The sequence below is a fragment of the Delphinus delphis genome, chromosome 9 (assembly GCF_949987515.2).
Source record: "Delphinus delphis chromosome 9, mDelDel1.2, whole genome shotgun sequence".
In the NCBI taxonomy this organism is placed as follows: domain Eukaryota; kingdom Metazoa; phylum Chordata; class Mammalia; order Artiodactyla; family Delphinidae; genus Delphinus; species Delphinus delphis.
The window spans coordinates 25293308-25308332 of NC_082691.1; the positions used below are offsets into that span (position 1 = coordinate 25293308).

Genomic DNA, 15025 nt, shown 5'->3' on the forward strand with positions numbered 1-15025 from the left:
GAAACTTGGCAGAACAGAGGGAATAGCGTGATATATCCAAGGTGCTGAAAGGAAAAACTTCCAACCAAAAATACTCTACGCCACAAGGTTATCATCCTGAATTGAAGGAGAGATAAAGTTTTCCAGGCAGGAAAAAGCTAAAGGAGTTCATAACCAGTAAACTGGCCTTACATGAAAAGTTAAAGGGACTTTTTTAAGCTGAAAGGAAGTGGTACCAATTAGTAACAAGAAAACATATGAAAATAAAAATCTCACTGGTAAAGGTAACTATATAGTAAAGGTAGTGGATTAATCACTTATGAAGCTAGTGTGAAGGTTAAAAGACAAAAGTAGTAAAAATAACTATAACTATAATTAGTTAAGGGATACATAAACTAAAAAGATGTAAAATGTGAAATCAAAAACATAAAAGGTGGTCGGGGGAGTAAAAGTATACAGTTCTAGAATGCATTCTAATTTAACTTGTTTTCAACTTAGAGTAGACTGTTATGTATATAAGCTGTTATATGTGAACCTCATGGTAACCACAAAGCAAAAACCTATAGTAGATACACAAAAGATGAGAAAAAAATCTAAGCATAACACTAAAGAAAGTCATCAAAACACAAGGGAAGGGGCTTCCCTGGTGGCGCAGTGGTTGAAAGTCCGCCTGCTGATGCAGGGGACACGGGTTCGTGCCCCGGTCCGGGAGGATCCTGTGTGCCACGGAGCGGCTGGGCCCGTGAGCCATGGCCGCTGAGCCTGCGCGTCCGGAGCCTGTGCTCCGCAACGGGAGAGGCCACAGCAGTGAGAGGCCCACGTACCTCAAAAACAACAACAACAACAACAAACAAACAAAAAAAGAAACACAAGGGAAGAGAGTAAGAGAAGATGAAAGGAGCAGAGAAGAACTACAAAACAGCCCCAAAAAACAATTAGCAAATTTGTACATATCTATTAAACATTATTTTAAATGTAAAGGGAATAAATTCTACAATCAAAAGACAGAGTGGCTGAATGGATTAAAAAACAAGGCCCATCTACATGCTTCTTACAAGAGACTCACTTCAGACATAAGGACATACATAGACTAAATGTTAAGGGATGAAAAAAGATGTTTTATCCAAACAAAACCAAAAGAAAGATGGGGTAGCTATACTTATGTCAGACAAAATAGACTTTAAAATGAATAATGTGAAAAAAAAAAACCAAAGATGGTCATTACATAATGATAAAGGGGTTAAACCAACAAGAAGATATAACATTTGTAAATATTTGTGCACCCAAAATAAGAGTACCTCAATATATAAAGCAAATATTAACAGACCTAAAGGGAGAAAATGACAGCAGTATAATAATAGCAGGGGACTTTAGTACCCCACTAAGATCAATGAACAGATCATCCAGACAGAAAATTAACAGAACATCAGTCTTAAATAACACATTAGACCAGAAAAATTTAACAGATGTATACAGAACATTCCATCCAAAAGCAGCAGAATACACATTCTTCTCAAGTGCACATGGAATATTTTCCAGGATAGATCATATGTTAGGTCATAAAACAAGTCTCAGTGAATTTAAGAAGACTGAAGTCAATTCAAGCATCTTTTCTGATTATAATAGTATAAAACTAGAAATCAATTACAAGAAAAAAAAGGAAAAAAACCCCACAAATATGTGGAGATTAAACAACATGCTACTGAACAACCAATGGGTCAACGAAGAAATCAAAAGAGAAATCAAAAAATAACTTGGGACACATGAAAATGGAAATACAAGAAATACAACACACCAAAATCTATGGGATAGAGCAAAAAACAGTTGTAAGAGGGAATCATAGTGATACAGGCCTACCTCAAGAAACAAGAAAATATCAAATAAACCATCTAACTTTACATTTAAATGGACTAGAAAAAGAAGAATAAATGAAGCCCAAATTAGTAGAAGGGAGGAAATAATAAAGATCAGTGTGGAAATAAATTAAACAGAGACTAAAAGACAACAGAAAAGATTAATGAAACTAAGATCTGGTTCTTTGAAAAGATAAACAAAATTTTTTTGATGCACCAAAGAGAAAAAGAGAGAGGGTTCAAATAAATAAAATCAGAAACGAAAAAGGAGACTTTACAGAAATACAAGGAATCACAGAAATACAAGGAACCATAAAAGACAACTATGAACAATTAAACACCAAGAAATTTGACAACCCAGAAGAAGTGGATAAATTTCTAGAAGCATACAATCGGCCAAGATTCAATGATGAGGAAATAGAAAATCTGAATAGACCAATTACTAATAAAGAGATTGAATCAGTAATTGAAAATGTCCCAACAAACAAAAGTCTAGGACCAGATGGCTTCTCTGGTGAATTCTACCAAACATTCAAAGAAGATTTAATATCTATCCTTCTTAAAACTCTTTTTTTTTTTCCGGTATGAGGGCCTCTCACTGTTGTGGCCTCTCCTGTTGTGGAGCACAGGCTCTGGATGCGCAGGCTCAGTGGCCATGGCTCACGGGCCCAGCCACTCGCCGGCATGTGGGATCTTCCCGGACCAGGGCACAAACCCGTGTCCCCTGCATCAGCAGGCGGACTCAACCACTGCGCTACCAGGGAAGCCCTATCCTTCTTAAAACTCTTGCAAAAAATTGAAGAGGAGGGAATGCTTCCAAACTCATTTTATGAGGCCAGCATTACACTGATACCAAAGCCAGTAAAGGACACCAAACACACACACACAAATTACAGGCCAATATCCCAGATAAGCATAGGTGCAAAGATCCTCAACAAAATATTAGCAAACACAATTCAACAATACACTAAAAAGAGCATACACCATGATCAAGTAGGATTTATTCTAGGGATGTAAGGATGGTTCAACATCTGCAAATTAATCAACATAATATACCACATTAACGAAATGGAGAAAAATCACGATTGTCTCAAATAAATGCAGAAAAAGCATTTGACAAAATTCAACTTTCATTCACAATAAAAACTCAACAAAGGGGGTATAGAGGGAACATGCTTCAACATAATAAGGACCCTATATGACAAACCCACAGGTAACCTCATATTCAATGGTGAAAAGCTGAAAGCTTTTCCTCTAAGATTAGGAACAAGACAAGGATGCCCACTCTTTCCACTTCTATTCAACATAATATTGGAAGTCCTAGCCGGTGCAATTAGGAAAGAAAAAGAAATACAAGACATCCAAATTGGAAAGGAAGAAGTAATACTGTCACTATTTGTGGACAACATGATTATATAAATTCATAAGACTTCACAAAAAAACTTTTAAAATGAATAAACTCAGTAAATTTTCAGGGTACAAAATCAATATTCAAAATTTGGATGCATTTCTATACACTAACAATGAACTATTAGAAAGAGGAATTAAGAAAACAATCCCCCCTTTATAATTGCATCAGAAAGAATAAAATACTTTATTTCCATTAATCAAAACCATTTTTGATATTCCAGATAGGAATCATGGATTAGGGCAAAGGATAAAGGGCCAAATGAATGCCGGTGAGTTTGTGCATTATATAAACCTTACCTAGTATCTTTGTCTTACATCACATTGACTAAACTTGAGTTGCATAGCCACTCATACTTGTAAAGAAATTTGGAGGACCAAGACAGCAAGGGAGCATCCCCACTTCTATCATCAATGAAAACACAGACTGCGGCTTTGGAAGACTCCATACACACTACCTCACTGGATCACTAGATAAACTCAGTGAAGTATGTATTCAGCACCTACATTGGTGCTATGAATTTTTGAGTGTTAGAATATTACTGTTTCCCATTATTTTCTGCTCTTACAAAAACCAGCCTCAGGAAGAATGCCTTAAATATTAAACTTTTAGTTGTGCATGGCCCAAGACCAAAGACAGAAGCAGGAGAGACTAATTTACCACAGGAACCATGGAGGAGCTTCTCTTTGTTTTGCTTTGAAAAGCAGCTATGAGAGGAGCTGAGTAAGGCATGATGACTAAATGTAATGTACTATCCTGGATGGGATCCTGGAACAGAAAAAGGACGTTAGGTGAAAACTAAGGAGGCTTCCCTGGTGGCGTAGTGGTTGAGAGTCCGCCTGCCGATGCAGGGGACACGGGTTTGTGCCCCTGTCCGGGAGGATCCCACATGCCGTGGAGCGGCTGGGCCCGTGAGCCATGGCCGCTGAGCATGCGCGTCTGGAGCCTGTGCTCCGCAATGGGAGAAGCCACAACAGTGAGAGGCCCGTGTACGGCAAAAAAAAAAAAAAAAAAAAACAACTAAGGAAATCTTAAAAAATGGACTTTATTTAATAGTAATATATAAATATTGGTCTATTAATTGTAACCAATGTACCATATTAATATAAGATGTTAGCAAGAGAAGAAACTGGGTGTAGGGTATATGGAAGCTACCTGTACTACCTTCTTAATTTTTCTGTAAATCTAAAACTCTTCTAAGAGTAAAGTTTATTTAAAAGGAAAAAAAGAGTAAATACCTAGGAATAAATTTAACCAAAGAGGTGAAAGACCTGTACACTGAAAACTATATACTGAAAGAAACTGAAGAAGAAACATGGAGATGAAAAGACATTCTGTGCCTATGCATTGGAAGAATTAATACAGTTAAAATGTCCATATTACCCAAAGCAATATACAGATTCAATGCAGTCCCTATCAAAATTCCAATGACATCTTTCACGGAAATTGAACAAACAATTCCAAAATTTGTATGGAACCACAAAAGACCCTGAATAGCCAAGAAATCTTGAGAAAGGTGAATAAGGCTGGGATATCATGCACCCTGATTTCAAACTATATTACAAAATTGTAGTAATCAAAAGTGTATGGTATTGGCATAAAAACAGACACATAGGTAAATGTAACAGAACACAGAGCCCAGAAATAAACTCAAGCATACACGGTCAATCATTTACAACAAAGAAGCTAAGAATATACAATGGGGAAAGGACAGCCTCCTCAATAAATGGTGTTGGAAAAACTGGACAGCCCAATGCAAAAAAAAAAAAAAAAAGAATCCAGACTATTATTTTATAGCATACACAAAAATGTACTCCAAATGGATTAAAGATTTAAAAGTAAGACCAGAAACAAAAAACTCTTAGAAGACAACACAGGAAATAAGTTCCTTGACATCAGTCTTGGCGACGATTTTTTGGGTCTGACTCCAAAAGCAAAGGCAACAAAAGCAAAAATCAACAAATGGAACTATATCAAAGTAAAAAACTGCTGCACAGCAAAGGAACCCACCAACAAAATAAAAAGGCAACCTTCTGAATGGGAGAATATATTTGCAAAACATATTATATATACAATAAGGGGTATTACCCACAATATATAAAGGCCTCATACAACTCAATGGCAAAATTACAAATAATTCAACTAAAAAATGGGCAGAACATATGAATAAACATTTTCCAAAGAGTCTTACAAATGGCCAAGGAGCACATGAAAAGATACTCCACATCACTCATCTTCAGGGAAATGCAAATCAAAATCACAATGAGATAGCTCACCTTAGACCACACCTGTCAGAATGGCTACCAACAAAAAGACAAGAAGTAAGTGTTGGTGAGATTGTGAAGAAAAGGGAACCCTTGTACACTGTTGGTGGGAATGTAAATTGCTGCAGCAACTATAGAAAACAGTGGGGAGGTTCCTCAAAAAACTGAAAATAGAATTACCATATGATTCAGTAATTCCACTTCTAGGTATTTATCCAAAGACAATGAAAACCCTAACTCAAAAGATATATGAACACCCAAGTTCATTGCAGCATTATTTAAAGTAGCCAAGATATGGAAACAAGCTAAGCTTCCGTCAATGAATGAATGGATAAAGAAGATATGGTATGCATATACAATGGAATATTATTCGCCCACAAAAAAGAATGAAATCTTGCTATTTGCAACAACATGGATGGTCCTTGAGGGCATTATGCTAAGTGAAATAAGTCAGACAAAGACAAAAACTGTATGATCTAATTTATATATGGCATCTTAAAAAAAAAAAGTCCAAGTCTTAGATACAGAGCACAGATTGGTGGTTCCAGAGGCAGGGCGTGGAGGGTGGGCAAAATTGGTGAAGGGGTCAAAAGATATAAAACTTCTGGGTATAAAATAAATACGTTATGGGGATATAATATATAGCATGGTGACTACAATTAATAGTACTGTATTTGAAAGTTGCTAAGAAAGCAAATCTTAAAGTTCTCATCACAAGAAAAATAATTTTTGGAACTTTCTACAATGACATATGGTAACAACCTGCTGCAGTAACCATTCTGCAGTGCATACAAATATCGCATCATTATGTTGTACACCTAAAACTAATACAATGTTATATGTCAATTATATCTCAATAAAAATGTAAACAAAAGAGAAAAGAATATCTCATTTTTAAATAGAAACAATATTTAACACATTTAAAGTAGTCATCAGATTTCATATCTATTCAAATATAGACAATATTTCCATTTTTCTGAAGCTCAGCACCTTTTCTTAAAATTACATGCAACTGATATCTTCTGTCAAATTATGGAGTATTTATTCCTGATTTTGTAAAAGATTACATGCTAAAATTTCTTCTTGATAAAGCAGAATCTTTTCAACAATTATTTCCCTTGCATATTAGCAAGCAAAACAAGTTTTGTCTATTTATATACATAGCCTCGCCTTTCCTTATGACCCTTATTGATCTTAAAGATTTTCTGGAAAAAAAATATACAATAATGTTATGAAATGTGAATTTGTCAAACAATTGGAATTTTTTCAAGAAAAATTCAACTCAAACAAAAATAATTTGCATGAACGTTTTATTCATTTGAAAAGGTATATGGCAAAAAATAAGAATTATAAAAATTATGAAATGCAATATCTAATAGGAGTCACAGTTCTTTTTTTATTTTTTGTTGCGGTACGTGGGCCTCTTACTGTTGTGGCCTCGCCCGTTGCAGAGCACAGGCTCCGGATGCGCAGGCTCAGCGGCCATGGCTCACGGGACCAGCCTCTCCGTGGCAAGTGGGATCTTCCCGGCCCGGGGCACGAACCTGTGTTCCCTACATCGGCAGGCGGACCCTCAACCACTGCGCCACCAGGGAAGCCCAAGTCACTGTTCTTTTAACATGCAAGATTTATCTAGCACAAATGTAACTAATTAATAACACCTGAAGTACATTCTCCCATAGTAGTGATGACCATCTGGTTGACCTTGCACTAGATGAATAGGGAAGGCAAATCTGTAAATCATTGTTTCCCAAATGTTATCACCACCACAAGAAGGGATGGAATTTGGATGGGAGAAGAGATCTCTTATTTCACCCACCTTTAAATTGACTGTGATTCTTAATTGGACAGTAAGACAAGACTGAGAGGATTCTTCTAATGTGTCACTCAGAAATTTTTAATTATGAAATAAATGACAGTATATATCTGTATATATTTAAATTAACATATATTCATATATATGTCAACCTTGTACAAAGTTCTATATTTTGATGTTAAGACTAAACCATTTTGGAAGAAATTTAGTAACCTATTCAGTGCGATACTCAGAGAAGTCATAATAAGATCAAAGAGACACTTTAAGTGATAAGAAATTTGGAACAGGATCTCAAGCAGGTTCACTGTCAAATCTCTTAAGAAAATTAATATGAATTAATGATTAAAATATATACATTTTAACAATTGGTTTTGCTCAAGGTACTTTTCCAATGATACTTTGTCTATTATACAGTTCATTTTTGGAGTTTTTTTGGTATTAATTTAGAAACCGTGGCATTTCATTATGCTTGTTGATATATCTCTTTAAAACAGTATTCAAATTAAGTGAATTCTATCTCTCTAATTATTTCCTAGTAAGACTCTTGGGAAGAATAAAATAGGCATTATAAGACTTTCAGATCATTAGCTTATCTAATCATGCTGTATTCTGCATATGTTATAAATTAAAGTATTATTCTATAAGAATCTGTTTTGAGATTAAGAGCATTTAAAATTTTAGATATGCAGAATTTTAAAAAGCCCATCATAATTTCTAGTCACTTTGTAAATAGCAGTCACTGTCCTACATGGTATTGAAGTTTGGTTTTAAAAGACTGTATTAATTTCCTCTGTAAAAGGTAAATTGTAATTGTCTTTTCAAACACAGACCTAATGAATTATCTCTACTGACACACTTGCTTTTAATGTTTACATATTTTGGTTTAAGTTTCAGTTAAAAGAAGTTCTACTAGTTTCAAAGTAATAGAGAGAGCAAGTTTAGATACCTCATCTATGAGACCACTCCATCTTCCTATATGCTGAGAGAAATACAGAAAACTGGGGAGAAATTGTACTGTTCCTTAATGCCTTTCTTTTTTATTTGATTAGGTAATTCATAGTTCTCAACTTAGGAGAAGAGGTGTTGGCAGGCTGCAAGATTTGTTAGTAATTAAAAAAAAAAAAGATACTTCAAAGGTCTGTTTTTCCTTTCTTCCCAACTTAACTGGATAGCCATGGGTTTCTGAGGGGAATGCCTAACTCAGAAGCTAAGGAAACAAGTAGAAGCTCACACACTCTAAGTTCTAAATAAGGCCCCTTCAGTGCTTATGATGACCTTGGGGAAAGCACTTGGTGGTTTAAGAAAGAAAGAGAAAAGGATAGCCATTTGAGTGATAAGTGTCAGTCATACTGCTGTTTGACATTCAAGATAGAGTTTCAAAGACATCCTGCTACATAAGGCTTGAGAGTATACTATTTCTCAAATGAATGAAAATATGCCCAGTGACACTGAGGTTTACGCAGAGACAGAGCTGAAAGAAGTAATAAAAATATAAATGACCTGACTGGCAGGATGATCTTCCTGCCTGATCCATTTCTTTCTTTCTTTCTTTTTTTTTTTTTTTTTGCGGTACGCAGGCCTCTCACTGTTGTGGCCTCTCCCGTTGCGGAGCACAGGTTCCGGACGCGCAGGCTCAGCGGCCATGGCTCACGGGCCCAGCCGCTCCGCGGCATGTGGGATCTTCCCGGACCAGGGCACGAACCCATGTTCCCTGCATCGGCAGGTGGACTCTCAAACACTGCTCCACCAGGGATGCCCTCTGATCCATTTCTTATTCCATCTGTCCAATTAGTATGCATTACGTGACTGACCAAAATCATCCATCTACAAGTCATTTGAACTATATACATTAAAGCTCATGCGCACATTTGGCAAACCATACCCTCAGAGGACCATAAGCCTTTCATGTTTGTGAACATTTGAAATCACACTCGTTTCCCTAAGCTTCTGAAGAGAACATCTGCATACAACAGCAATCAAAATATTGCAATATTTCCGACTATTCTTTTAGGTCCTTTTCAATTAATTAGGAGACTTTGCCAACCTCAGGAACTCCTCATGGAAATAGAAGAAACACCAGTAGAACAATGTATGGAGAGACCAGTTTTGAGGCTAAGGCCCAATATGTATTATAAAAAATTGTAATAATTAAACTTGCATAGCTCTTTCTGCTGATGAGGATTAGCAGTTAAGGGGTGTTCCTCAACAAAGCCAAGTGACTACTAAGATCAAAGACCTTAGGCTTTGAGTTCTTCACCATCTCCTCATATGCGTGCATGCAAACACAGAAGAAACTTCAGAAAGGGCAGAATATACTTCAAGCATTTTCATAAACAAATGCAAGAGAGGCTTTTGTCTATTAACCAATAATTTAAAATAGCTGTCATCCAAAAAGCTGTCCACTAGATATTTTTAAAGCTAATCAATACTCAATAATATTTTACTGTCTTTAGTAATTTTTGAATCTGGATAAGAAAAAATACTTCAAATAACATTGTCCTCAGAGTGTTTATCAACTTTCTTACCATCAAATGTTAAGTAAACTCTTGCTTGGGGCTGAGATGATCCTTTTACACAGGTAGAACAAACAAATACTCCAACCAAGACCCAAATTGCCTGGAATGCCATTTCTTCAGATTTGCAAGTTAATATCCAAGGGAAAGTACCTTTAAAATAAAGATAACAAGTTTGTTATATTTCACTTCACATATTAGGAGCACACCCCCCTTCCCACCACACACGCAAAACCAGCAATCTAGACAGAGCACTCTATTCACAAAAGACACAGCTGAACTTTTACAGTCATGCAAACAGTAGGAGGTGCTGTGACTGTTTCTTAGATGTGAAAATTTGGATTTGATTTCATTTGTGTCTGGAAGTCTTTGTTAAAAATGAAATTATTTCATCTTCCAGCAAAATAATGCTAATATTAAACAAGGCAGCCAGGAAAAAGTTACTGATTCCCAAAGGAAAAGCCAATATTTAAACTTATTTTTCGCTTTAAAAAACACATTACATTGAAAAGACTTGAGAATGGTGCAAATAGGTATTAGTGGATGAAAACTTCTCTTTCTACCATAAATATAGTAGCAGTAGGAAAATCCCACATGAACATTCACTTCCACACACTCATTAGCTCTTTTGGAGTAACCATCTCTGAAATGATATTTCTACACAGAGATCTACTAGTGCTCAATCCTTGATCACTGGAATTAGTTATCTGCCAGTTTATACAGATGACCATACAGCTGTTAAATGATGTAGATGAGGTAACCATGGATTTGTGCCAAATTCAAACCAATGACTTAGTGGTGAGCAATCCAGTGAACCATATATCCCTCAATGCATATTTAAAATAAATCGACTAGAAAGTGGGCTGTCAAAATGTCAAAAGATAAATCAGAGAGACAGGTATTACTGTTTGAAACTGTAGCTATAAAATTGACACATGCTATTAACTAATGTCTGAATAACAAAGATCAGGTAATGTGGAACTTCATATCTATAGGAGCTCTAGTGGCCACAATATGCAAAATAAACTCAGGACCATAAAAGAAACCCCATCATTTTGAATCTACCACAATTATACAATAAGATGACATGACAGAGTTTAATCTAGAAATTTATTTTTACAAGTTACAACAATACTGATCTTCAATATTATGTGGCTTTTAAAATTAAAATTTTACCACTAATTTTATTCAATAAAGAAATGCCACTAAAATTTGAAAAGTAACAGAAGCAATAGAAAAGCTTTAGTAATACAGAAGCAAAGGAACAATTAAACCGAACATGCCATTGTAAACAAAAATTATAAGTTGATTTCCTAGGTGGTATATATGTTATAAGAGGCAGAAACAAAATTGCATGCTTCTTTTACCACACAGATGGAGGAAACCCTAGAGATGTTTGTGTTGGTAATTTTCAAAAGAAACACTTTCTTCCTGCTTCCACAACCTCTTCACCTTGTCATCCCTAAATTAACTTAGAAGAAAATTGATTTTATAGGGTGACTTTCCCTTAGTAATTTACTCCCTGGTTTTGTTGACTTTATGTATAAAGACCCCCACACACAAAGCTATAAATATGCCTAAACTTTGTCTCTTTATTAAGCAGGCTGATAATAATCACGAATTTCTACATATTGCTATTAACAATATCTTATCTGATATGCCTCCACGAGAGCTACATATGCCACAAATTGCAAAGAATAATATTGGAGATGAAATGACAGGTCAAGTGGAGTGAGTATACAGAGCAATGTGATTTCAAGCCAACCTAGAGCTGAGAAGGGACTGAAAGCCAAGTGTCTCATACACGCCCCCGCCCCTCATATTTTATGACTTCTTCCCTTTAACTCAAACACTTAAGACATGCTGCTTGTTGTTTTCACTTGTACTGATTGAACATTAATAACACGTAAGAAAAGGACTCTTTTATAAAATCCTCTCGAGTAATTTTGCCTTAGAAGGCAGGGAAATACTCAGCTTTAAACTCTCCGCAGGTGTCACAACCTAAAGAAACAATTCCAGCCGGGCTCTCAGCAAGGGAAACACTTCCATGACAAACTGCATGCGCTCTTAAGAAAATATCCAGACCTGAGCACACTGATATGTGAAAAGTCTATACCCAGACCCAAAAGTTATATTTTTCTAAATTTGTAATGCTGAAAACAACGAATCCAGCTTACCGATGTGGGACGAGATCAGCACGGAAAAGTCAATTTGCTACAGGTTTGGATCCGCGTGTTTGTAGTCCTTTTCCCCAAAGACCGTAATTTCTAGGGCGTCCCAGAGGTGAAATTCTTTCTTCCCGGTCCTCTGAGTTTCTTTGTAAAGGAATCCTCAGCGTTGCAGTGGCGCGGCACCGGGAGCCCTGCTCTGCGTCGCTCAATCAAGCACTATGAAGTGAATGGAAAGTGGCCGGCGCATGGGGCGAGCGCTCGGGTGTCCGATTACAGCGACGCGGCGCGCGGCTCTGGCTGCCCCAGCGCGCCGCCCAGCCGGCTCGCTTCACCCGCCCAGCACACTCGGCCGCATCTCCACCCGCCGCGAGGCCCCACCCAGAGCGCGCCCGCGAGAGGGTGGCAGGGAGCCGCCAGGGCGGGGCCGACCCCAGGACAAGCCGCCCTAGAGATACAGGAATGCGCCGCAGCAGTCTGGGGGACGAACTGAACACCTCTGCTGCTTTCGCGCTCTGCAGTGGAGTGAACAACTTAACAGGGTGTGCTCCAAGGTTTTTGTTTGTTACCGGCTGCTCTTGGAAGGCATTCAAGATTAAGCTTGGCCTTAAATATCAAAGTGCAAAGCAGCTTTTGCAAGAGAAGGATCACTAAATCCTTTTAAGGCAAAGAGATGCGTTTTTAAAAGGGCACGAGTCTCGTTCTTTTCCCGTAGAAAATTTTCTAAAACCGGTCGAGATAAACCAACAGCCTCATCGCAGATGCTTATCCTTTTAATGGGTATTGTTTCCTATTGTTTCCTTAATGTCCGAAAGGCAGTAACTCTGTTGACCTCACCACGTTGACTCATAATACAGTACTCTACCTCCACCCTCCCAGATATTACCAAAACATAATTACAAGAAATTATTTCACAGTTTTGTAAAGGAAGGCTGTTCTGAACTATGCCAGCAGATAGAGGTTTACAAATCTAGGCCTCAGGGGGTATATTTCAGCACTACTTTCAGATAAACTTGTTAAACTCTGGAATGACTTTGATGTTTAAGTGAAAATTATTTCTTCGGATCACAATGAGCTACATACTTGAACTTCGGGAGAAATGAGCTTCGACCTCCATAAAATGAGCAGGTACTTGCTTAAAAATCACTGTGGGCTACAGCCCAGCAGATGTCACTATACAGAGGGAACATGGAGTGTAATTTCTCCACCTTGTTCCTCATAATTTTCTTTATGAAGTAAAGCAGATCACTAAATTCTTATAAACTATCATAGAAAACACTTCTGAAAGTGCAAAATCTTTGATGGAGTGGGACAGCTGAACTAAATCTCAGGTAGGAGGAAGTGAAGAAGTGATTAAGACATATCTTTCATGTATCTAAGCACCACTTGTTATGTCGACATAAGTCATGTCCCTAACTCTTTCTGTATAGCTGAGATATGAAGGGATCATGTCAAATAAGAATGCAAATTTAAGTGTTCAAAAATTATATTCCAGGGCCAATATTATCTTTAAACACAACTATGTTTATGAAAGAAATTTCCAATTCAGTGGATGTGTTCTTTTAAAAAAATCTAATACAGTTAAATTATTTTTTGTGATAATTAGTGCAATAAAAATGTGAGTAGCTCCTTGACATAAGTTTGTAATAATGAATTTAACCCACAAAACATCTGACAGTATCAAAAAACCAGATGCAAACATGAGTAAGCACTATGCATGGTTTTCTCTGAAATACTTCTGAAACTGATTAAGACCCAAGTTATACTGACCACTATTATCTTCCTACTGATGCCTGAGTCAGCATTTGTAAATTAGGAAGACAGGGAATAAGTCATTAAGAAAGAAGAATGCGGTGAGCTTTAACAAATTATGTAATTCTTAATTTCAAAACGTGGAGTCATTAGACACTGATTAATCTATAAATCTATGTAAAGTAGAATATATTTACACATTTATTTTTCAGTTTCAGGGAACTGAGATGAAGAAATGCAAGGTAAAATGCATGTCAAATGGTGTTTTTACAGGGGAGTTTACTACCAAACTCAATTTATAAAAACCCAAAGCATTATCTCAGTCTCTCATATATACTCAAAAGGCTTTAAGAAAGTGTGACAAATAGTTTAGATTTAACTACAGTCTATGAAACTTGTGCTGTGATTCCCTCTATCTTTCTTGAATAAACTTCTTTTCTATGCATTTAATTGAATTGTATGCCTAGTACTGAGACACTGAATGCTATTTGCTTAGTACTCAGACATTTACCATTGGCCGCACCTCAAAATAAGTCATGAAAATATTGATAGGCATTAGCCAAAGCAGATTCAAGCACAAGGACGCAATTACTTCTCATGTTTGATTGAAACTTGGGCCATATAGTGAAATTTTAACAGTGGCACTAAGTTCCCATAGCAAGATTTATCTCTGCTCCCCTTTCTCCAAACTGCTTAGGAGCCTAAAACACCTTGACAGGACTTACATAAGAAACATTGCTGGCCAGTGCTACTTTTCTCCCATGCAGTCTTTGACTCTTACAGGTGGGAAAGTCCTTACAGGTGGGAAACAACATGAGCTAATTGTGTAAGCTAATTTGGGAAAGGTGGACACTACATGGATGTACAAGAGTAATGACACAATTAAATTTCGAGGCTACTAATTACAAATTTTGCCCTCATAAAAATGTCTTGGGAAAAAATATCCAAGTTAAAATACTAGAATCTCTCTCATTGAGATGTTATAGAAATGTTATAGAACCTTGTACACTGAAGTTTCTCTATTGAAGTATAGTGACTTTATTTTTTAGTATTTTATATTTTTGGTGGTCCCTAAAAATACTATTTAACTTAAACTCTTGGACTGATTTTGAGTAATGTACTTATCTTTTTTTTTAATGAGTTGTACAGCTATGAATTCTCTTATTTCAAATTTAAAGAAAACAGATCATTTTCAGATTTTCTCCATCATACAGATAACCTATATAAATAAACTTTACCTCGAGAATCTCAGTCCTTCAGAGACTGAAAGTT

General features: G+C 36.6%; 1 protein-coding gene across 1 annotated transcript in view; it reads right to left on the minus strand.

Moving 5' to 3' along the window:
- SEMA3C (semaphorin 3C) overlaps positions 1-12185 on the minus strand; it is a 186859-nt gene extending 174674 nt beyond the window's left edge. Inside the window, exons 1-2 of the mRNA XM_060020334.1 lie at positions 12011-12185; positions 9846-9986 (exon numbers count right to left, since the gene is read on the minus strand). Coding sequence (XP_059876317.1) covers positions 9846-9948 — 103 coding nt within the window. The 5' untranslated portion in view covers positions 9949-9986; positions 12011-12185. The remainder of the gene's footprint in view (positions 1-9845; positions 9987-12010) is intronic.
- Positions 12186-15025: the final 2840 nt, after the last annotated feature.